Source organism: Saimiri boliviensis, chromosome 14 (assembly GCF_048565385.1).
Source record: "Saimiri boliviensis isolate mSaiBol1 chromosome 14, mSaiBol1.pri, whole genome shotgun sequence".
NCBI classification, from domain to species: domain Eukaryota; kingdom Metazoa; phylum Chordata; class Mammalia; order Primates; family Cebidae; genus Saimiri; species Saimiri boliviensis.
The window spans coordinates 59,811,994-59,838,002 of NC_133462.1; the positions used below are offsets into that span (position 1 = coordinate 59,811,994).

Sequence of the window (26,009 nt, forward strand, 5' to 3'; positions counted from 1 at the left end):
TATACTCACTCCGTTTCAGTAATTTTCAACTCATGGATACCCACTTACCCCACACTCCCTGGATTATTTGGAAGATAATACCAGACATCGTATCATTTTCTTCATAAACATTTCACTAAGTAACCTTTATAAAAACATAACCACATAGCATACCTAAAAAAATCCAGTAATTCCTTAATATCAGCAAATATTTACTCAGTAACCAAACTTCCCTGATTGTCCTAAAATTTTTAAATTGATACATAATGTTTTATGTGTTTATGGGGTACATGTGATATTTTGTTACACGCATGGACTGTGTGATTCTCAAGTCATTATTTGCTGTATTCATCATCTTGAGTTTTATTTCTGTGTGTTAGTAACATTTTAGGTCCTTTCTTTTAGTGACTATGAAAAATGTGTACTATTGCAAACTATACTCACCTACTCTGCTATCGAATATTGGAATGTAAATCTTCTATCTAACTGTATGCTTATACCCATTGGCTAAAGTCTCTTCATCCTCCCTCCTACTCATACCCTTTTCCAGCCTCTGGTATCTAACATTGTACTCTCTACCTCCATGAGAACTTTTTTAGGTCTCACATGTGAGGAAGAGCATGCGATATTTGTCTTTCTTGCTTGGCTTATTTCATTGAATACAATGGCCTCTAGTTCCATTCATGTTGCTGCAAATGATAAGATTTTATTCTTTTTATGGCTGTATGTATTCTAGTCTATATATATGCTAGATTTTTTTTCTTCTTTTTTTCTTTCTTTCTTTTTTTTTTTTTTTTTTTAGAGAGAGGGTCTTGGCCTGGCACCCAGGCTGGTGTGCAGTGGCGTGATCGTAGCTCACTGCAGTCTCGAACTCCTGGGCACAAGCGATTCTTCCACTTCAGCTACCCAGGTATCTGGTACTACAGGCATGTGCCAGGACGCCCAGCTAAGTTTTTGAAATCTATTTTTTGTAGAAACAGGGTTTTGCTATGTTGCCCACGCTGGATTCGAACTCATGGCCGTACGAGATTCTTCTGGACTCTCAAAACATTGAGATTTTAAGTGTGAGCCACTGCACCTGGCCTCACGTTTTTTTTATCCATTTGTACATTGATGGACACTTAAGATGATTCCATATCTTTGTTCTTGTGAATAGTGCTTCAATAAATATGTGAATATACATATCTTTTTGATGTATTGATTTATTTTCCTTTCAATAAATACCCAGTAGTGGGATTGCTGGATCATAACATAATTTTTTTAAATTTTTTTCAGGAATCTCCATATTGTTTTCCATAGTGGCTGTACAAATTTACATTCTCACCAACAGTATATAGGAGTTCCCTTTTCTTCACATCCTTACCAGCATTTGTTATTTTTTGTCTAAAAATGGCCATTCTAACTGGGGGTAAGAACAGATAATCTCATTGTGGTCTTTTTGTGCATTTCCATGATAATTAGTGATGAGCAGTTTTTCATCTACCTGTTGGCCATTTATATGTTGTCTTTTGAGAAATGTCTGTTCATGTCTTTTGCCTACTTTTTAGTGTGATTATTTATTTTTTGCTGGTAAGTTGAGTTCCTTGTATATTCTGGATATTAGTTCCTTTACAGATATATAGTTTGTAGATATTGTCTTCCATTCAACAGGTTGTCTCTTCACTCTGTTAATTGTTTCCTTTGCTGTATACAAACTTTTTAGTTTAATATAGTCCTACTTATCTATTTTTGTTTTTATTTTCTGTGCTTTTGAGTTCTTAGCCATTTAACCTTTGCCTAGACTAATGTCCCAAAGAGTTTTCCTGATGTTTTTTTCTAGTAATTTTATAGTTGTGGATCTTACGTTTAAGTTTTTAATTCATCTTGATTTGATTTTTATATATGGTGTGAGGCAGAGGTCCAGCTTCATTCTTCTGCATGTGGATATTCAATTTTCCCAGCACCATTTATTGAAGAAGACATCTTTTTTCCAATATATGTTCTTGGCACCTTTGTGAAATAAAGTCAGTTAGCTATAAATGTGTGAATTTATTTCTGGGTTCTCTATTCTGTTCCATTATTCTGTGTGCCTGTTTTTATAACAATGCTATGCTGTTTTGGTTACTATAACCTTGTATTTTGAAGTTAGATAGTATGATGCTGCCAGCTTTGTTGTTTTTGCTCAGGTTCCACAATAATTTTAGGATTTTTTTTTCTATTTCTGTGAAAAATGATATATCTTAATAGGGGTCATATTGAATTTTTAGATTGCTTTGGGCAGTATAGTCATTTTAACAATAATAATTCTTACAGTCTGTGAGCATGGGATGTCTTTCCCTTTGTATCCTCTTCAATGCCTTTTATCTGTGTTTTGTAGTTTTCCTTGTAGAGGTCTTTAACCTCCTCAGTTAAATCTGTTCCTAGGTATTTCATTTATTTATTTATTTAGTCATTGTGAATGGGATTGCCTTCTTGATTTCTTTCTTGGTTCTTTTATTACTGTATAGAAATGTTTATTTTTGTATGTTGATTTTGTATCTTGCAACTGTACTGCATTTATCAGATCTAAGAGTTTTTGGTGAAGTCTTTAGGGATTTTTTTTTTTTTAACATATAAAATTATATCTTTAGCAAAGAGGGACGACTTGACTTCCTCTTTTCCAGTTTGGATGTCTTTTTTTCTTTCTTTTGCCTGGTTGCAAGTTAATGAAATTGAAATCTTGGTCCTCTCTGAGCCAGATGAAAACTTGGTTCTTCAATGAAATGAAAACTAGGACTTCCAGCACTGTGTTGAATAGAAGTGGTGAAAATAGGTATCCGTCTCTTAGATCCAGTTCTTAGAAGAAAGGCTTTCAGCTTTTCCCCATTCAATAGAATATTAGCTATGGGTTTGTCATGTGTGACCTTTATTGTGTTAACATGTTCCTTCTTTGCCTAGTTTGTTGAGAGTTTTATTGATTTGCATGTGTCGAATCATCCTTGCATCCCTGGTCAAAATCCCACTTGGTCATGGTGTACTAATTTTTTTATGTGGTGTTGGATTTGGTTTGCTAATATTTTGTTGAGAATTTTTGTGTCTATATTTATCAAGGATATTGGCCTGTGGTTTTGTTGTTCTTGTTATGTTCCTGTCTGGTTTTTGTATCAGGGTAATGCCGGCCTTGTAGAATGAGTTAGGGAAAGTTTTCTCCTCTTTAATTTTTTTTGAATAGTTTCAGGAGGTTTGGTATTAATTCTCCTTGATATGTTCGGTAGCATTTAGTTTTGAATCCATCCAATCCTGGGCTTTTCTTTGTTGGATACTTTTTATTATGATTTAGTCTTACTGCTTGTTACTGGTCTGTTCAGATTTTCTGTTTCTTCCTGGCTCAATATTGATAGGGCCATGTCTCCAAGAATGTATTCATTTCCTCTAGGTTTTCCAGTTTATCAATGTATAGTTGTTCATAATAGTATCTGATATTTTGTATTTTTGTGGTAATAGTCAAAATGTCTCTTTTTTCATTTCTGATTTTATTTGGGTCTTCTCTCTTTTTGTCTTGGTTAGTCTAGCAATTGGTTTATCAATTTTGTTTATCTTTTCAAAAAAGCGAGTTTTCATTTTATTGTTTTTTAGTCTCTATTTTGTTTAGTTTTGCTCTGATTTTTCTGATTTCTTTCCTTCTCCTAATTTTGGAGTTGATTTGTTCTTCCTTCTCTATTTCCTTAAGATACAAATGCTTGTTTATTTGAAATCTTTTTACTTTTTTGATGTAATCTTTATTGCTGTAAACTTCCCTGTTAGCACTGATTTTGCTGTGTCCAATAAGTTTTGCTACACTGTTTCCATTTCTAGTTTTTCAAGAATTTTTTCATTTCATCCTTAATTTCTCCCTTGACCTAATGGTCATTCAGAAACGTGTTGTTTAATTTCCATTTATTTGTACAGTTTCCAAAGTTTCTGTTGTTATTAATTTCTAGTTTAATTCCATTATGGTTTGAGAAGATACTTGATACGGTTTTTGACTTTTTCAAATTTATTGAGACTTGTTTGGTATCCTAACATGTGTTCTATTCTGGAGATTGTTTCATATACCATTGAGAAAATTCTGTAGCTATGGGGTGAACTCTTCTGTTTGTGTAGGTCCATTTGGTCTAATATGCAGTTTAAATCCAATGTTTCTTTATTAACTTTTTGTTCAAATGAGCTAATGCTGACAGTGGGATGTTGAAGTTCTGAACAATTATTGTATTGGAGTCTGTCCCTTTACCTCTGACAATATTTGCTTTATGTGGTTAGGTGCTCCAGGATTGGGTACCTACGTGTTTGAAATTGTTATATCCTATTGCTGAATTGATCTCTATCAATTATGTAATGACCTTGTTTGTCTCTTTTTACTGTGTTTGGCCTAAACTCTGTTTTATCTGATATAAATGTAGCTAATCCTGTTTGTGTTTGGTTTGTGTTAGCATGGAGTATCTTCTGCTCTCTCTTTACTTTCTGTCGCAATGTGTTTTTACCCATGAGATGAGTTTCTTGAAAGAAACATATAGTTGGATTGTGTGTTTTTTTTAATCCATTCAGCCAGTATACACCTTTTAAGAGGAAAGTTTAATCTGTTTACATTCAGGGTTATTGTTAATAGGTGAGGGATTATTCCTGTCATTTTATTAATTGATTTCTGTTTGTTTTGTTCCTTTTGTTCTCTCTTATTATTGTGATGTGGAGCTTTTCTGCCATAACATTTTAATCTTTTCTTCTTTGTGTGTTTGATCTACCAGTGGTTTTTAAAAATTTCTGCTTTGTTTTCACGATTGTAGATATTATTCTTTCTCTTCTGGGTATAGCACTCCCTTAAGCAATTTCTCGTAAACCATCTCATGGTGATGAATTCCATCAGCTTTCTTTTGTCTGGGAAAGATGTTATTTCACCTTCATTTATGAAGGATAACTTCCTAAGTTTAGTATCTTTGACTGGTAGTCTTTTTCTTTCAACACTTTGAGTATATCATCCCATTCTCTCCTAATCTGTAAGGTTTCTGCTGAGAAATCTGTTGTTAATCTGATGGGGATTCCTTTATAAGTGACTAGATGCTTTTCTCTTGCTATTTTTAGAACTCTCTATTTTTGACTTTTGACAGTTTGACTATAACTTGCCATGGAGAAGATCTTTTTTTTTTCCTTTGTTTTGAGACAGAGTCTCATTCTGTCACCCAGCCTGAAGTACACAATCTTGGCTCACTGCCACCTCCGCCTCCTGAGTTCAAATGATTCTCCCACCTCAGTCTTCCAAGTAGTAGCTGTGATTATAGGCATGTGTTACCATACCCGGCTAATTTTTCTATTTTTAATAGAGACAGGGTTTTACCATGTTGGCCAGGCTGGTCTCGAACTTCTGACCTCTGCCCACCTCGGCCTCCCAAAGTGCTGGGAGTACAGGTGTGAGCCACCATGCCTGGCCAGAGACCTTTTAAAATTGTGTTTACTTGGTGATCTCTGAGCCTCTCGTGTCTGCATGTCTAAATCTCTTGTTAGACTTGAGAAACTTTCCTCTGTTGTTTTAGTAATAGATTTTCTAATCCATTCACTTTTTCATCACCTTCTGAGACTCCTAAAATTTGAATAGTTGATCACTTTAGGTTGTCCCTTATGTCATGTAAGGTTTACACATTCGTTTTTATTCTTTTTTCCTGATTCTTATCTGACTGTGTTATTTCAAAAGACCTGTCTTCAAGTTCTGAGATTCATTCTTCTGCTTGATCTAGCCTGTTATTGATGGAATTTCCATAGCAAATGAAGCTTGTTGTGAACTTTAAATCTGTTCTTCCATTGGCTCTGTATAAGCATTTCCCTGTTTTTCGGTGGGGCGTGGTTAATTCTTGCTCTCTTCTCATCAAAGACCTTTTTAGAGATTTTTTCTTGATCATTGTTCACCACACATGTACTGTAAATCTGTTTATGTATCACATATATATCTGTACTCTACATTTCCAAAAAAGGAAAATTGTTTTTCACTTTCATCAGGTATCATCCCCATTGAGAATGCATGCTTTCTGTTGGTTTTTGTCTTTATTTTTATTTTTAAAGACAAGTCATATAGAAGAAAGAACTAACCTCTGGAGTCAAATGAGTCAGATGTTGTTTTGAATTCTGTTTTATTCACTTAGTAATTATCCAACCCAATTGATTAACTTAATCTCTCTGAAGCTCAATTTCTCATTTAAGAGATAGAGATTATGATTCCTATGTGAAGTATTTGAAGCTTAATGTGATTAGTGGATATGAAAACTCCTAGCAGTCCTAAAAGTTGAATAAATATTAGCTTAAAGAAGTTATTGCATGCAATCACTATTATTTTCCTAAGATGGATTTCTGATAATTTTATCACTCTCTCTGGTCACATCAAAGAATAAGAACAGTCTTTTATTCAGGTAATACTTACATGTTTTTCTGTGGCAAGTACTGTACTGAGATTTTTTAAGTGTATTATTTCATATTCTTCTCACAACAATCTTATAATGTAGCATTTATACCCAATTTTCAGCTGAAAGAACTGAGGTTTTGCAAGATTTGTAACTTGCCCTTCACAGAACTAGTAGGCAGTATATAGAGGAAGATGATTAGTTTCCTACTACTAGGTTTTTTGTTTGTTTTTGAGACAGGATTTCACTCTGTTGCCAGGCCGGTGTGTAGTGGTGCGATTTCATCTGGTTGCAACCTCTGTGTCCCCAGGCCCAAGTGATCCTCCCCTGGTACTTTAAAAGACAGACAGATGCTCATCTTAGTAACAGACCAAACTGGACAATTAAGCTGCCCTGATATCCTGCAAGTATTGCTTTATTCCCCTCTGTTGCTGAAGTCCTATATTGAAGCATTCATAAATCCATCATGGGGATTAATAGATCAGTTTAAAGAATAATAAATAATAAGTCAGGAAATAATGAAATATAGAAAATATTTTTTCAGTATTCTCTAACAATTCTGTACTTATTTAACCTTTATACATCTACTGGAATAAAGTATATATTACAGACTAGCCCAAATCTAAGTGTACTTTCAAGAATCTTGAATCTTTTTTTTTTTTCATTTTTGTGATGGAGTCTCACTCTGTTGCCCAGGCTGGAGTGCAGTGGCGCCATCTGGGCTCACTGCAACCTCCGCCTCCTGGGTTCAAGCAATTCTCCTGGCTCAGCCTCCTGAGTAATTGGGATTACAGGCACCCGCCACCACGCCCTGCTAATTTTTGCATTTTTAGTAGAGACAGGGGTTTCACCATGTTTGTCAGGCTGGTCTTGAACTCCTGACCTTGTGATCCACCCACCTGGGCCTCCCAAAGTGCTGGGATTACAGGCATGAGCCACCGCACCTGGCCGAGAGTCTTGAGTCTTAAGTAGCTCTTTGAAATTAGTAAGATGTGGTTACAGGGGTCTTTATTATGTCTCATTACATGCCCCATACATGACAAAATTAAGTCGCATTATAAAGTGACTTTAGTTTTCTGCCTGTTACTCAGGTTTAAGTCAGATAATATAATTATATCATCTTTCTGTGATATGTTTAGTCTGGAAAAGAAAGTATGTGAATTTCCCTTATTAAAAAAAACTTGAAGAAATACAGAGGTACAGAAAATCCAGTGATGATTTAAGGGAAAATTTAAGGGTTACTCAAGCATACTGTTTTTTAAATCATCTACAAAAATCTCTTCCCAGGGTGACTTCACTTGCCCACAGCCCCTTTATTCTGTTATACTAAGTATGATATTAGCAAGAACAAAACCTATCCACAACTTTGTTTTTCATAGCACATGGATTGCATTTCCACTTTGTTAGATAAACAAGTTAGATCTTTTAAAGTAGCTGGGTCATCCCACATTTCTTTTAAAAGAATGTGCATCATCTAGGTAACTCCAGTTGTTGTGGGTAGGTAGGTAGAATTCTAACTTGGGTCCTTTGGGAGAGGAGATGATACTGTCTATATTAATGTAGTATCTGCCTAATGTAAATTTTACTTGAAGAGTATCAAGTATTTTTATTGAAAATATTACAAACAGTTATAATTGTGGCCTAAATCTGGGGCTAGAAGTAAGTTTTTCTCTGGCAGTAAACTGTTTGACTTATCCTTTCCTGGTCTCAGTTTTCTTCTCTGGAAACAAGATATTCAGTGCAATTTAATAAATATTTAAATTTATTAACTAAATTTATTAAACATTTTCTACTGGTTGCCATGCACTGTGCTAATAATGAGAGGTGATCAAATGAGATAATAGGTGGCAAACTGCTTTGCAATGTTTTAAACACTATGGAAATACAGTTCTACATGATGGGGAACCTTACTAAAATACTCCCTTTTTTGGGGAGAAAAGCTTTTTCTAACATGTAGTTTTCCTATCTAAGAGCTCTTCAGTTTAATCTTGGGAACATTGGGATCATAATTATTATTTCATTTGTTATTTCATATTTTCTTTTTTTTTTTTTTTTTTTTTTGAGACGGAGTTTCGCTCTTGTTACCCAGGCTGGAGTGCAATGGCGCGCTCTTGGCTCACCGCAACCTCCGCCTCCTGGGTTTAGGCAATTCTCCTGCCTCAGCCTCCTGAGTAGCTGGGATTACAGGCACGAGCCACCATGCCCAGCTAATGTTTTGTATTTTTAGTAGATGGGATTTCACCATGTTGACCAGGATGGTCTCGATCTCTCGACCTCGTGATCCACTCACCTCGGCCTCCCAAAGTGCTGGGATTACAGGCTTGAGCCACCGTGCCCAGCCCTGTTATTTCATATTTTCATTTATCCCAAGTTGCAGAAACCTTAACACTGATTCACTTTTGGTTTTCTGTAGATATCAAGTGATTTTGAAATTTATAAACAGTTGCCTTTGAACCTGAAAGTTTTGTTTGTTTCTAATTTGGGAGATAATATGCTCTTATTAATTTACTGAAAAGATATGTAGAATTTTATTTTTCATATTTCTGTGTTTTGCCCTGGTTTTCTTTTAAACTATCAGCCTCTACACTTTCTTCTAGAACTACGTATATGTGTTGATCATTGTTCTAGGAATAGCCTTTTACTTCTTTCATCCAGATGTTCTAGATCACTCTGAATTTTCTATCTTGATTTATCATTCAAATAAAAAATAAGATATTGAAAATGATGGAATTAGTGGGAACTGGTGATGGGAAGAGAAACCCAAAATTTTTTAGGAGCTGTGGTTTATTTCATGGATAGGCTTTTTAAGTTAATGATACAATGCTAAAGTACCAGTTAAATAAACTTATAAAGTAAAATACTGTAAAAACTTACCTGTGGTAGAATGAGCTGTTTTTTTAAAATAACATTTCCATATGGCAGTGCAATTGTACAGTGTCTCCATTTTGCTGATTTGAAGTCAAACACACTCATTAGTCACATTAGCTTCAGTTGCTTTTCCAGCCTCATCTATCATTTCCTTTGTAGTACAGACCTACAGAGTTGAGTCCAGGGACATAGGGCAGAGTTGTTGATAGTAGGGGTGGAGGGCAGTGTTGGTGAGGAAAGGGAGAACGAGGATAGTTAGAGAAATGGGCAAATGGGTGCATTTGAGAAGAAAGATTGTGTAAGCTATAAAAGTGATTTGATGTTGACCAACTTCCTTGACCAATTATTTGCTGTTCAGCTCAAAACAGTACATTTAATCTTAAAAGTGAATATAACTTTTTTAAATGAAATTTAATCTACAATAGACTGAACACTGAAAAGCATATTATGTAGGCAAAGCAAAGCTATTTTGCCCTTTAATCGCAGCTGATAATTGTACAGACATATTTCCTGTGATGGAGAAATGCCTGCATATCTGTTATCTCTACTATAAAGGAAGTAAATGTCCTTCCCATTAACCACATATGTTAATATGTAACTTCCTTCTTTCTGAGACTCAGTTTACTCATCTAAAAAATAAAAGTGAACTCTAAGATACTTTCTAGCTCTAAAATAACATAATTCTGTCACCATATTTGAATGCTCAATGAATTAAACATGTAAAAGCAAGCATGGTTGGGTTGAAACACTTTAGAATCCCCTCAAACCTGCCCAGAAAATTTTATTTGAGCATTGTGATACTCTAAATATCTTTCTTCCTTTTTCTTTCAAAGAAAACAGGACAAATAAAACACCTATAGGTCAAAAACTTGTGACATAAGGAAGCCATATATAAAATGCAATTAATGTCTCCTATTTTTTAACTCACTTCATAACCAGTATGTATGCCATTGTGAAGCATAATGTAATCTGTAATTACTCATGTTTCTATTAACTGTGTTACCGTATTTTTTCCCCTTCAAGGATTTCTTGCTGGTACTCTATTAAGTGGTACCCTAATTCTAGTCATTGGACTTTGGAAAATCAGGGTGAGCAGAAATTCTGATGATTTTTAAAATTTATTCCTAGTTCCTTTTCAGTAAAATTTGGTACTGTATCAGTCGATAACTCTCTTAGCTTTATTTAATTTTTGGCATTTTTTTATTCATTTTGTCTATAACTGCTATCCTGGATGAGCAGACTTCATGTTTCTTTTTTCTCAATATGTTCAAAGGCACATTTCAAAGGAAAGTGAATTGAAGTCTCATTTTGTGATCTATTGATCCACTCACCCTTTTTTCCACTCAGTATAATTTACAGTAGTGTCTCTGTATTGTACAGAAGCAGGGAAATCTAGGAAAAGTCAGCCTCAAACATACTGTGAAATTGCCTGTGATTAGGCCTTTTTCTCAATTATATTTGTGGATAGATGCCAGTCCAGCTTAAAGCAGCCCAGTGGTTAAGACAGCAGGCTCTGGAGCCCAATGGCTCAGTTTGAATCCTGAGTCTACCATTTAGGAGTTATCTGACTGAGTAATTTAACCTCTCTATGCCTCAGTTTTCTTATTTGTAAAATGGGGGAAATACAGTACCTACCTCATGTGATTATAGTAAGGATCAAATGAGCCACCTGTCAAGTGCTTAGAACATTGCTTGGCACATAGTGAGCACTCAGATGTTAAAACAGCAACAGCACACACACACACACATCAGTGTTATTTAAAATATCTAATCTCCATTGAATACACATAACATTAAGTATAAATGTTAGGATTGGCTCTGATGTGTCCTGTAGACAGAGGATGATTTAAATCTACCCTCTTCTGTTTTGTAGATTTAACTGTTCAGAAAACTAGTTGTGGAGTTTATGCAAACTTGAGTTATTTCTAAGCTGCCCTAATGCCTGTTAACGAATAAGAAAACTGTATTTTAATGCTGTTATTAAATTGTCTGATTTAATTATTTGCATGATTTGACCTACTTTTTACCCTCCACAACTTTCCTTTCTTCTTAAATTAAAAATATTACTTAAGCATATTATAAGTTAAAGTATGTAAATATTCTTTAACTCACTAAATGAGTCAGTCTTTTAGAAAAATATTTGACTATTAGGTCCAGGGGAGTGATTAATAATTTTTACAGGCATTTGTTTAATATCATCAAAATATTCTAGCTATCACAATAGCAAATATAGTCAAACATAACTTTTTCTCCAGATATATTAAAAACTTTTTAGGAATGTGATTTAGAGCCTAGCAAAAACTCACAGAGTTAGTTCTAAGTCATCTAAAGTGAGCTGGTATGAAAGCTTCAGCAAAGCTGCTCTGAAAAAAATTAAACCACCAATCTTATGTATTATCTTGTATTTGTTCCAAATCTCCTTTTGAAATACTATTATCAATTTATCAAGTTATAAATTATCAATGTAGAGAGTATTATCAGTTTACCAAAGCTGCTTTGAGGCTCCCTGGATTGGTGGGAGTGGGGATTGGTTGGGGGGCAGGGGGTAGCAGCATGTGCTAAGTTTACCAGATGCTGTCTCTTGGCTTTCATCAGTTTTTTTACATACTTTGGTAAAGTGATTGGCTGTGATACTTGTATGTTCTATTAAGGACACAAAGTGCTGGAACATAGAAGGAGGGAATACAGTAATTTCTGCTTATCCTTGGGGGTATGTTTCAGGACCCCCCAGTGAATGCCTGAAATCACAGATAGTACCTAATCCTATATATGCTGGTTTTTTTTCCTGTATGGACCTACCTATGAGATAAGGTTTAATTTATAAATAAGGCACAGTAAGAGATTAGCACCAACTAGTAATAAAGTAGAACAATTCGAGCAATTTATTGTAGCAAAAGTTATGTGAATGGGGTCTCTCTCTGTCTCTCTCTCAAAATGTCTTATTGTATTGTACTCACCTATTTTCAGATTGTAGTTGACTAAGGATAACTGAAACCACAGATAAGGAGACTATGGTATTTGTTTAGAATTGTATTTTGGGGTTTTGCAGGAAACTTAATTGCTCATTTTCTGAATTAGAGGGAAATTCATGCAAACTCCTAAGAAAGAATTTGCCTTTTTTGTGCGCACATAAACTTCACTTGCCTTATTTTGGAAGTATAAGCTAACGAGGGTAAGAGTTAGCTTTATGTATGTTTGGCTAGCCTCCTGATTTTATACTGATTTAATTAAATATTTGATCTTAATTAAGACAGGGGATATAGTTAATGTGCAAGTGATAATGTGGTTTCATTTAATGATTCTTCATGTTTACCTATCAAAGGATTTATGTCTTTCTTTTAGAAGAGCTAAGTCTGTATGATAAACTTTAGTTTAGGGATGAGAGTAAGCAAATGCCTGATTTTGTTTTTGGATTGAAATGACAATTATATAATTCAATTCAATCGTTTTTCCCTTCTCTACTACTCAGCTCTTATAATGCACACAAACGCAACAAAGCACTCAGTGTGGTGTATCACCATTTAAGTGTGACTGGTGGTACCTCAGAAATAAGATTTTCTGGTAAATTATGAAAGGTATAAATGGCTTAATAAAATCACATTTCTGAATCTTGCAAAATATCCATTAACACCTTTGTCTAGGGGGGTCTCCATGACTTTTAAAGGATAATAGAGGGTTAAGTCTCTACTGTCACTAGAGTTGTTTTTTCTTTGTTCATTAAATGACTAACACATTGACTCTCTCATTTCTATGACACATCATCAGTTCTGGACTTGGTAGCAGTATGCTCATCATCTCATCTTGTGTTTTCACTCAGTTTATTGTAATGCTTAGATGCTGTAATACCGCAAATATTTGGGAGGAAGGGATGACATAGTAGGAGTTAAAGAGAATGCCTTCATTATGATAATTTGCATCATGAGATAATTGACCTACCTTGTATTGTATTTATTTCTCCTTTTGCTTGGTGGCTTTTTGAGTTTTCAATGTTTAAGATAAATTATAATATGTACTAAGATAACCTTTTATGGGCCATGTTTATAGATTTTTTTATATCACAAATACTTTATATATATATATATATATATATATATATATACACACACATACATATATATATATTTTATTGCATTTTAGGTTTAGGGGTACATGTGAAGAACATGCAAGATTGTTGCATAGGTACACACGTGGCAGTGTGGTTTGCTGCCTTCCTCCCCATCACCTATATCTGGGATTTCTCCCCATGTTATCCCTCCCCAACTCCCCATCCCCTGCTGTCCCTCCCCTAGTACCCCCTGCCACAGACCCCATTGTGTGATACTTCCCTCCCTATGTCAGAGACATCTCTTATATCCTCATATAAAATTATCACACAAAAATAACTTGGTAGAAATGTATCTGTAAAACTTTCTGAGTGTCTGCATCTCTTAATCTTCTCTTCCACATGTAGTATTCAGGCGTTTTTATTGACTTTGACATTTTCATTTATTTTAATATATTTTTTAACATCTCCCAAACTTAGGAATCCATTCACTTTTGATCTGAGCATACCTTAATTCATTCTAGCTTAGCCACTATTCATCTCAAGAAACTAAAATCTCCATGTCATATTTTAGTTGTTGCTGTAGCTTATAAACCTCACCTGTAGAATGTCATCCATACTTTATTACTTGTTAATCTCTTTTTGCACCCCAAAGTAATGGATTCTTTTTGGTGACTTATCACATAGTAACTAAAAACTAATGTTTATCACTAGTAAATAAAATCATTTTGATTTTAACTTTTTGTTTTTTTAAATTTTCAGGCCACACGTGTTTCACATTGACAGTTTTGCTTGGGACGCTAGTAACCATGGGCTGGCTGACATAGCCAAAGAAGAGTAAAGAAGAAAATACCCACAAGTACACAGACTGTTTCTAATTTCTTAGACCTATTTGCAGATTGCACACAATAAATGCAGCCGTGCTCTCCATTTAGGATGATTTCATTGTCTTTCAGGTGTGTTAAGAATGTCAACAAAGCAAAGAGAAAAGACGCAGTCTTGGATTCACATTCTTAGCACACCTAAGCCTCTTGAAAATAGAACAACTTGCAGAATTGAGAGTGATTCCATTCCTAAAAGTGTAGGAAAGCATAGAGATTTGTTCATATTTAGAATGGGAGCACAAGGAAAAGAAAAGTGCTTTTTATTCCCACAAGATCTGTAATGTTATTTATACTTATAAAAGAAATAAAAAATGAAAAACATGATTTGGATATCAAAAGCAAATAAAAACCCAATTCAGTCTCTTCTAAGCAAAACTGCTAAAGAGAGATGAACCACATAATAAAGTAATCCTTGGCTGCAAGGCATTTTCATCTTTTCTTATGGGTTGGCAAAATATTTTAAAGGTAAAACATGCTAGTGAACCAGGAGCTCAAGGGAGGGATATAGAATGAAAGACTGAGTCTTCCTTTATTGCATAAATACAGTTTGGAAGACTGTGAAAGGTGTCTTCTTTGACTTAATTTTTTTTTTTCTTTTCTTTTCTTTTTTTTTTTTTTGAGACGGAGTTTCACTCTTGTTACCCAGGCTGGAGTGCAATGGCGCGATCTCGGCTCACCGCAGCCTCCGCCTCCTGGGTTCAGGCAATTCTCCTGCCTTAGCCTCCCGAGTAGCTGGGATTACAGGCATGCACCACTATGCCCAGCTAATTGACTTAATATTTTTAAAAGTATCCAAAGATATTAAAATATTAACATAAGAAAAGATTATTTCTTATTTCTGACGTGAGTTGTCAAACTTGTAAATCTTATTCTTTTGTAACATTTATTTATATTTATGACACTGATTTTAAATGTAAAATACAAGTTGAAAGAAAATAAAGAAAAATTTATTTTCCCTAAATAGAAATAAATAATCCCATTTTTTGGTCTTACTTAATATTTGAAATTTATTCTTAAACGTGACTACTTTATTTCTAAATAGGAGATTCCCTACCTGCCTCCTACAGGCAGTTCAGAATGCTGTCCCTTGGTTGTACTAGTGTGAATAGTTTTCAGTTACTTTAAAATTATACTATATTGTACCTTCTCAAGCATGTCATATCCTTTCCTATTAGAGTGCCCATGTTACTTGTTACTGATTCACCTGAAGGCAATCTGACTCATTTCTAGGTTCTTACCATATTCGTGTTATCTTGCCAATTGCATTTTAAATGTTAGACTAGACTAAGTTGTACTAGTTGTACAGAATATAACCAGGTTTATTTTAGCAATGTTTATTTTGTCATTTTGCTTTATCTGTTTTGCTGTTGAAGTACTTTAAATTTCATAGGTTTCATGGCATTTCACTGAAAAGACTTTAATTTGTATTTCTCAAAATAATTTTTGTTCTCCTTGACCACAGTCATCACAACTAGCAGTACTAACAATAATTTTGTAATAGTTTCTAATATTAGGAAATTCTTTGAACTTTCCTAAAAGTTCTAAGAGTAGGCACATATCCACCTATTCATTCATTCATTTGTTAAATATGAGGGCCTACTCTGCTCTTTAGTAACCTGGTGCTTCCTGGGGTAGTAATGGTAACACTGGCTCAGCTATTCAGAAAAAAAGCTGAGCACCTCTTATGTGTAAGTTGCCATATCCTAAATGTGAGCTTACCAAGATAACTACAAGTGTCTGCCCTCAAGTTGCTTATAGTTTACTACAGGAAGCCCAAACTATATATTTATTGAGAGAAAGAAGGTAAAGTTATAAGTGTTACAACCCTGAATATAAGGAGTGCTTAAGCTGTGTTCGTTAAGCAGCTGAGTGGCAGGGAGTGAGGCATTCAAGACAGGAAGGGATTGAGAGAGCACTAATAGATGAGATTGTAATGTCAGGAAGGTCGTAGTATGAAAGGCTTGCAGTACAGGCTAGACTATGTCATGTGTTCTGTGTAGAAGTGAGAGTTATAAGCTCTAGACTATTCTGCTTGATCAAATTAGAATCAATGAGCATAAAATAGGTTTATAATAGCGAGAACTTGCTATCTTATTTAGATAAGGGTAAAAGCAGAAATACTATTTAACAGTCATTTACCTTGAAGAAAATATGCACAGTAGGCTTGCTGAGGGTAAAGACACTTTCTTACAGGATTTATATTTACTGTGTATCCTTTATGAGGTTGAGTGGTTTTATTTTTGCTCAAGGTAAGCTCTCCTATAAGATTTTACTTTGACTGCAAAAGTTGTAGTGCATTTCCTCTTGAGACTGATGTGTATTTGTTACAGCAAGTTATTATACCTGCTCACCATAGAAGTTTGAGTGTTATAATGTTTAGCCCACTATCACTGTCACTATTCTAGGAACACTTGAACATGAATAGTTTTTGTCTTACCACACCCTATCCCTGTTTGCTTTGGTTAATGCCCAATGTGCAAATGCCTCATTTTCTTCCCACCTGTCCTGAGTGTCTTTTCCTCCTTGTCGAAACTAAAAACAACCACTTTCCTGAAGGTACTGCTTCCTTTGCAGCCTATTCCAGTGGTTGGTTTATTTTTATACACATGACTCAATTGTTAAGAGGTGGTGAAGGTGTTTTCCTTGTTTCTCATTGTCATGTCTTCCATCTCAGTCCTCCCACACAACCCTTTAAAAAGAGTAACTGTCCACTCTGGTAGGGTAATTTACTAAAATGTCAAATGTTTTCCCTATAATACTCCTTGGTGAAGAGCGTGGATTCTGGAGAAAAATCGGAGCCCTGGCATTTCTCAGCTTCAGGAGTCGAGGAATGTTTCTTGTCAATGTACCTTAGTTATCTATGTGTAATGTGGGCCCAAAATCAGTACCAGCCTCGTACAGTTGCAACGAGAATTAAGTTAATACACATAGATCTTAGAATAGTGCCAGCCACGGAGTAAGTGCCTAGTAAGTTTTAGCTCTTTTTAATGCACGGGTGGAGAGATTGGCCTTAGATGGAAGCATGTAGGGCTTCTGTAGATACGGAGGGAACTATTGCAGGTGAGTTGGAGATGCCCATGGTGGTAGATTTTGGAAGTTTTCTTCACATTTCTTCTGTTTTCTCGGGAACGTATACATCAAGGTCATTATGAAAATGATGATACATGAGGAGGTGTTATGTTTGAAGAGAGGAAGAGAAGGAAAGGACTAGCGACATTTAGTAAATTAGCAGGCAATGTTAAAGGCCCAGTTGAGTAAGTGCTCTTGAATTTAGAGTGCAATCAACAAGCTTGGTTCTGAGTTTTTCTGCAGTCATTTCGCTTTCTAGATACAGTCTCAGAAAAAAGCAGTTGCTCAGATTTAATCATGAGTGAGTGTTCCCAGGTGAATTTGATGACATGAGTTGAGCATGTGCACAAGGGAGTGATTAAAATGATGGACCATAGAATTTAAGCTATGTGAGAAGGGAAGTGAAGACGTATGAGTGGTGAGAAATGATGAGTAACACGATCAGTATTTTGTAGGCCTTAATGGAATCATGTCATCGTTACACTTGGGGGGCTATTTAGAGTGAACTGGAATGGTAATATGCAGTAGTGAGAAATAAGAATGCCTCAATTGAGAGTAAAACCGAATTGGTGACCAGAGGACAAAGCTGTCCACAAATACAGTTCCCCTTCATTTTGGGCACAAAGTTAGACACATTTCCTGGCACCCATGCAGTTAAGTGTGGACATAGGACTGAGTTCTGGCCAAAGGAACATGATCAGAGATGCGTGGCATTTCTAAGTCTGTCCCTAAAACATTCCCATATGCAATCCTCCTTGCCTCTTTCCCTACACTGAATTGATGAAGGTGAGTGCAGCAACCTAATAATTCACATGCTAAAGTTAACAGAACCACAAAAAGGAAGGGGCTTGAGTCATTGCTTTAAGGAGAGCTGTCTGCTAATCAGGACCACCCACTTTAAACTTCAGGCGAAGAAGAAATAAACTGTCATGTATGAGTTCTAACATTTTGGAGATTGATGTGCTATGTTATTGTAGTTGACATTAAACTAAAACAAGCCTTCTAGATTTTGATGATGCAAGGATTTAGACAGAACTATGGTATGAGAAGTTGAAGTAAAATGGTGGACAAAAGTATTGGGGTAGAGGAGGCCATGGAACATCTTAATTGATACTGAAATCAAGAAGCATGGGAATTAATGTTAGAGAGTTACTTGCCAGGAGCTAAAATCTTCAAGAAATGAGATAGAATGGTTTGTACATCTGAAGATGACTGCAAACAAGAAAGTAGCAGGTGCTACATTCTGATGACATGTGACTGACTCAAAGGAAAGGTTTTGTGGAAAGGAAGGGGGGTTGGCCTGCAAATAGCAATGATAAATCAAATAGGGCACCAACTTTACCTATATGCCTGGTAGTATATGGTGTGAAAGAGCAGTGAGAGAGATTTTTGCCTACCAGAGATTTGTTTGGACATTCAAACCCACTGTATGATCTTTCACTCCTTGTTATTGCAATCCCCCTACTTTCTCTCTGTCTGTTGAGGGCTTTGGAACCTGGCTCAGTGTCTCCCAACCATCCTACAATCTGGTATTATTCATAATTACTTCACATTGACAAGGATTACTCCTTATAACACACTCATGCCTCTGGTCTTATTGACCTTTTGATTTCTAATAACCTCCTTCACTTTACCTGAGTCACTCATCACCATGGAACCTCCTTAAATCACAATTCAGGCATATTTTTTGGCTCAGTATAATCTTTTCAGCTTTTTAGTTTAGTTACCCCAGTTTGTTCATCAACTCTCCACTTTCTTCCTATTTATAAGTCTCCTACAGTGATAGATATTTTGTTTTCTCATCCAGAACCACACTCTAGCATACCCCAACTTGCTGTGACCTGAGGCTGACCTATATTGGAAGCTGCAGAGGGGAGAGGAGTTGCATTCCTTCCAATTCTTGTTTTGTCTCAAAACACTCCACAACTTTTTTTTCCTGCCATTCTATTGTCAAAGGATGGCTCTTCTTCCTTTTTGCCTCCTCTTTCAGAAGCTACACTTTCAAAGCCTATCAACTCAGATCACATTATATTTATGCCCCTTTCCTAAAGGTAGTGCATGTAGTTAGTGCTCTGGTCTGCAAGGGCACCTTTTCAGCATTTTCATGGTTACAGAAGACTCTTACTTTCTGGTAATGGTTCTGGAGCAATTTGAGGACTCTGTTAGAACAGCTTTTTTCTCTTTCATAAAGTCTTTCCATAGACTACCCTTGCTGACCACAGAGGCTTCTAGGAGCAGTGTGAAAGACTGCTGGGTTGTTTTTGTTTTGTTTGTTTTCTTATAGGCAATTTGAAGTTGGCGCTTTGTCTTCTAGTTATGTTGAGAGTGTGGTTTTTGTATGACCACACTTTCTATTGGTGTGGCTGTAGAAAACTGGATGTTTTTATATGTTATTGATGGGAATGCAAACTGGTACAGCCATTTTATAAGGGAATTTTCCAATATCTAAAAAAATATACATATGCATTTACCCTTTGATCTACCAATCTCACATCTAGAAATGAACTCTGAAGCTATACCTCCAATAATATGAAAATATACAGGTATAAGATTACTCATCAGAACATTGTTTATCATAGCAAAAGACTGGAAACCATCTAAATGCTCATATGTAGAACTTGCTGAATAAGCTATGTTATATCCAAACAGTGGAGTACTATGCAGCTATGAAAAAGAATGGGGATTACTATAAAGTATTATGAAATATTTCTAGTATATATTATTTATTTATTTATTTATTTTAGTAGAGATGGGGTTTCTCCATGTTGGTCAGGCTGGTCTTGAACTTCCAACCTCAGGTGATCTGCCAGCCTCAGCCTCCCAAAGTGCTGGGATTACAGGCATGAGCCACCACGCCCAGTCTAAGGATTTAGTATAAATTATTAAGTGAAAAAAGTCAAGTACAAAAGACTATGGTATGCTACTTCTCACGTAAAAAAGAAATAAATACATGTCCTCATTTGTACAAAAAGAAACATAGGAAGCATAAACTGGAAACAATGAGATAGTTATATACAAGGTACGAGTGGAAACAGTGGGGAAGATGGGAATTCTTTTTAATTTTTGTTTTGTCTCAAAACTTTAAAAGCGTTGTCTCACATATTACAAAGCCAAGTAAATATAAGGAATGAGAATAGGAAGGGAGGGGAGAGAAGAAATTACAACAGAATACAAACACAACAAATGAACCTTGTTATTACTATTATTATTTTTTTGAGATGGAGTCTCACTCTGTTGTCCAGGCTGGAGTGCAGTGGTACAATCTCAACACACCACAACCTCCACCTCCCAGGTTCAAGCAATTCTCCTGCCTCAGCCTCTCGAGTAGCTGGGATTACAGGCAAGTGCCCCCATATCCAGCTAATTTTTGTTTTTGTTTTTTTAGTATTTTTGTATTTTGTATTTTTAGTAGAGATGGGGTTTCACCATGTTGACCAAGCTGGTCTCAAACTCCTGACCTCAAGTATTCTACCTGCCTCGGCTGCCAACGTGTTGGATTTTGAAGGCGTGGGCCACCACACCTGGCCTCTTATTGTATTTCAAATGAATAACTTGACCACAGTTAAGAGGGAGCTGTGAAGTAGAATCGAATTAACCTTGGAACGCAGTATTTTGATTATACAACCAAGGACTAAAGATAATAATAATATGAACAAATGTTGGATTCTGTCTAGTAGGTTCGTTTGTCATAGTAATATAGGTTAGCAATTTCAACACTGCATTCGAAGTTGGGGTAGATAAGCAAATATATTGCAAATAATGAGTCAGGTTTCTCACTGTTGAAGGGAATTACAAATAAGGGAACACTAGCACGGAGCCTGCGGTATTTGTAATTTGAGTTACCAGTATAAACTCATGATTTTGAATAAAAACTGATACATAAAAACTGTTACACATCACAAATCATAACTGATACACAGAGAAACACACACACACACACACACACACACACACATGAGTGTGCATATCTGTATTAGGTTCTCCAAAGAAACAGAACCAATAAGATATATAGAGAGATATATGAAGAGATTATGGAAATTGGCTCATGCAATTATGGAGACCTAGAAGTCCCATGGTATGCCATCTTCAAGCTGGAATCCCAGGAAAGCTGGTGGTGCAATTCTGAGATTGAAGTCTTGAGAACCAGGGGAGTCAATGGTGTAACTCCCAATCTAGGACTTAAGGCCCAAGGACCAGGAGCTGCTGGTGTGCAGATACAAGTCCTGGAGTTCAAAGGATTGAGAGGCAGGAGTTCTGATGTCTGAGGGCAGTAGAAGATGGACTTTCCAGCTCGAGAAGAGAAGGTAAGAATTCGTCCTTCCTCCAGTTTTTTGTTCTATTCAGGTGAGCCCTCCATGGACTGAATGATGCTCACCCACACTGCGAGGGCTGGTCATCTTTACTCAATCCACTGACTTATGTGCTTATCTCTTCTGCAAACACCTTCACAGACACACCCAGAAATAATGTTCTACCAGCCATGGGCCTGTCACTTAACCCAGTCAGGCTGACACGTAAAATTAGCTATCACAACATCTGTGTGTTTACATATATATGTATTTGCAGGTGTGCATATATATGTGTGTATATATATTCATGTGTGTGTATATTTATGTTGTGGCTGTGTATGTATATACACATACATATACATTATATATAAACTATTTCAATATATTTTGCATGTTATATATTAATATAATGTAAAATATATTAATATACATTATATAAATATATGTAATATATAAATTATATACTTATGTTTTGTGTTATGTATATTCTATATACTATATGTATATGTTACATACTTTTTGCATATACTTATATAAATATATATATTATATATATAAAATATGTCCTCTTGGAAAAGCCTACAAACAGATCCCAGATTCAGATTTTTTTTTTTTTTTATTTTTTTTTTTTGAGACAGTCTCACTTTATCACCCAGGCAGGAGTGTGGTAGCATGATCTTGGCTCACTGTAATCTCTGCCTCCTGGGTTCAAGCAATTCTCCAGCCTCAGCCGTGGGAGTAGCTGGGATTACAGGCACACACCACTACACCTGGATAATTTTTGTATTCGGATCCAGATTTCTAAATATCTTCCTCCAGTTAAAAAAAAAAAAATAGGAGGCCGGAGCGGCCAAGATGTCACAGCCCAAGAAAGGAAAGCTTGAGTTGGGGGGCTGGGCGCGGGGGGTGCGCGGCGAAGGAGGGGAGGGAACTGAAGAGGAAGATGCCGCTGAGTGGGAGGCGGCCCTGGAGCGACCCGGGAGGACTAAGCGGGAGCGGGGCCAGCTGTACTACGAGTGCTACTCGGACGTTTGCGTCCACGAGGAGATGATCGCAGACCGCGTCCGCACCGATGCCTTCCTCCTGGGCATCCTGCGGAACTGCGCAGCACTGCGAGGCAACACTGTACTGGGCGTGGGCGCGAACACCGGCATTCTGAGCACCTTGTGTGCCCAGGCCGGCGCCCGCCGCGTAAGGGCCAGCGCCATCTGGCAACAGGCCCGGGAGGTGGTGCGCTTCCACGGGCTGGAGGACCGGGTGCACGTCCTGCCGGGCCCGGTGGAGACTGCGGAGTTACCGGAGCAGGTGGCTGCCATCGTGAGCGAGTGGACGGGCTACGGACTCCTGCACGAGTCCCTGTGAGCTCCGTTCTCCACGCGCGAACCAAGTGGTTGAAGGAAGATGGGCTTCTTCTGCGGCCTCCGCCGAGCTCTTGATGGCCCCTGTCAGCGACCCGATGCTGGAATGGCGCCTGGGCTTCTGGAGCCCGGAGAAGAAGCAGCACTGTGGTGTGGACGTGAGCTGCCTGCAGGGCTTCGCCACGCGCCGCCTCACGGGCCTCTCGGAGGTCGTGGTGCAGGGACCGTCCGGCGAGGACCTGCCGGCCCGGCCGCCGCGCGTTGCTCAGCTGGAGCGCTGCCCCCGCGGGCCTGGCTCGGGAGCTGCTGTGGCTCGGCGTGCATGCACGACTTTGCCATCTGGTTCCAGGTGACCTTCCCTGGAGGGGAGTCGGGAAACTCCTGGCGCTGTCCACCTCGCCTTTTCACCTGGTCACGCGCTGGAAACAGGCGCTCCTCTACCTGAACAAGCCGGTGCAAGTGGAGCAAGACACCGACGCTTCGGGAGAGATCACGCGGCTGCCTTCCCGGGACAACCCCCGTCGCCTGCGCGTGCTGCTGCGCTACAAACAGGAGGAGACCAAAGACTTTGCCGTGGAGGACTGAGCGTTGCCTTTTCTCCCAGCCACCTCCCAAGGCAGAGAAAGGGAGATCCCACGTGCAAATAGGGGAAATATGTGTCTCCCTTTTCCCTCATAGCCTCTGGGGAGGAAGAGTGACTTCATTCTTCTTTGAAGGGATTCTTCTGGTGATGTTTATTTAGAAAGTCATCCCCTTCGACAACGGATACAGCGTGCTTATTATTGGGCTTTTAAGCCTCAAAATCCTATAGTACCAAGCACTTGTATCTCCGTATATTTTGTCTCGCAGGAGATGAAAACGGGAAGAACACGGATGCAAGTGTCAGTTTTTGAAGGTTCCATGCACACCCCTGACACTTCACACCTTATCTAAGTCTGAAGCTGGAGAGAAAGGGTTCATTTAGACTTCACAAATTTCCAGTACGACTTTAATATCTCTCCAGAGCCTAGCCCAAGGCCTTATTCATCACTATGGGTAAATTATTTAAACTCACTTAATTAAGGAAAATATTCTCCCAGCTAGAAAAATGTACCATTCTCATTTAAACGCTCTCATTTGGAGGGATTATGTGAGTTGGCCTATTGAAAACTAGTGAAAGTTCCGATTTTTGTCGTTTTTTTTTTTTTTTGTTTCACTCAGCCAAATGTGACAGTTGTGGGTTTAGAAAAATCAGTTGTAATGAAGTGTAAATCATATGATCAAATTTGTTTTGCTGATGTGTCCCTCCTTATCCTTGTAGCAAATAAAACATTGACATTCTCACATGTTGTAGATGAAGTCTTGTGTGCTGAGTTATAATGCTTTTGCCTTTTTAATAGTCAGTTCTTAAGTGTTACAATCCCTTCAGAATATAACTTCAGGACAATTCAAACTATGCTTAATGTATGGTTTTTGAGCTGCTGTATGCTAAGAAAATAGGTGTGAAAAACTGGTGTTCTGAAATAGCCTAACGTTTATTATAATTCTGAGTTTTCTGCCTTTTTATTCATTGCATATTAGAGTATTGAAAAAAAAAAAATAGGGCTCCTGGAAGAAATGGCTGATCTCCAGGCTGGGGTAGGGACAGTAAAAGATGAGCCTGGAACATCTTGTGATATCACGAATTGAGTGTTTTAAAAATAAGCACAGAAAAAAATGATAGTGACATGTCAAATGGATTCAGAAGGCAACATGAACAAGCTCCCACTGACCAAATCTGAAACAATTACAGCAAATAAACAGATAATGATGGCAGTGGATCATAGCACATAGAATAAAATAAGAATTTGAGTCCATACTGGTATAAATGAATAAATAAGAAAAGAAAGTCACCTTCTTTATAGCAAGATTTCAATGACCTACATATAGAACAAATCATGTAATTAGAAAGTCAGCATTTGGCAGCCATCACAGTATAATTATTTCAGGCAAGAATCAATGGATGCTAAATTAGTAAAAGTCTGATGGGAAGTAGATCATTACATAGTCTTCAACTTTTTTCCCCACAAAATACTTTTTAATTGCAAATAATAACTTTGCAGAGCAAAAACCTAACAGACACTATTTTAACCAAGTGATCAAAATAAACATCACTGATAATGGAATAAATAATATTTAGTTCCTCCTGATAGGATATATTGAGAACTCTGTCATTTCTGTGGTATTGCTGCCAAAAATCATAATCTGAATCAAAATATGAGAAAGTATCAGAAAAAAGACAACTTGAGCAACACTCTACCAAATACCTCTTCCAGAGTGTAAACCTAAAGAAAATCAAGTAGGAGGGAAATAAAAATTAATTTTCACATTAAGAGAGAAAAGAAATAAAAGTAAATGTAAAAATTAAAATAGAAAACAAAAATAGTGAAAATCAATGAAATAAAAAGTTGTCTTTAAAAAAATAACATTGATAACAAGACAAAGATTCCCACTTTTACCACTTCTATTCAACATTGTACTGAAGTCCTAGTCAGAGCAATTAGGCAAGAGAAGGAAAGAAATGGCATTTAAATAGAAAGAAAGAAATTTATTCTTGCTTGCAGACATTATCTTATAGTTAGAAAAACCTAAAAACTTCACTAAAAAACTATTTTAACTAATAAACAAATGCAGTAAATGTGCAGGATACAAAATCAATACACAAAAATCAGTAGCATTTCTATATGCCAACAGCAAACAATCTTAAAAAAAAAGAGAGAGAGAGAAAGAAATTCTATTTACCATAGCTACAAAAAAAAAAAAAACCTTAGAAATCTACATAATCAAAGAAGTAAAATATCTCTACAATGAAAACTATAAAACACTGATTCAGGAAATTGAAAAAGACATAACATGAAAGGTATTCCATGTTCATGCATTAGAAGAATCAATATTGTTAAAATATCCATACTACCCAAAGCAATCTACAGAATCAATGCAATTCCTATAAAATATCAATAATATTCTTCACAGAAATAGAAATTACAATCCTACAGAATACAATCCACAGAAATAGGAAATCACAAAAGGTCCAGAATAGACAAAGCTATCCTGAGCAAAAAGAACAAAGCTGGAGGCATCCCATTAGTTGGCTTCAAATTATATTTCAAAGCTATAGTAAC

General features: G+C 36.8%; 1 protein-coding gene and 1 pseudogene across 6 annotated transcripts in view; both read left to right on the forward strand.

Annotated features, from left to right (window-relative positions):
• CD55 (CD55 molecule (Cromer blood group)) overlaps nucleotides 1-21,822 on the forward strand; it is a 40,332-nt gene extending 18,510 nt beyond the window's left edge. For 2 of the 6 annotated variants that reach the window (XM_010341000.3, XM_074385112.1), the window contains one exon: nucleotides 14,032-21,392. In XM_010341000.3, coding sequence (XP_010339302.1) covers nucleotides 14,032-14,096 — 65 coding nt within the window. In that variant the 3' untranslated portion in view covers nucleotides 14,097-21,392. The other 4 variants (XM_074385109.1, XM_074385110.1, XM_039463477.2 and 1 more) reach the window with 3 other exon arrangements.
• A 277-nt stretch (nucleotides 21,823-22,099) lies between these two features.
• On the forward strand, nucleotides 22,100-24,192 carry LOC101046005 (protein arginine N-methyltransferase 6-like; annotated as a pseudogene).
• Nucleotides 24,193-26,009: the final 1,817 nt, after the last annotated feature.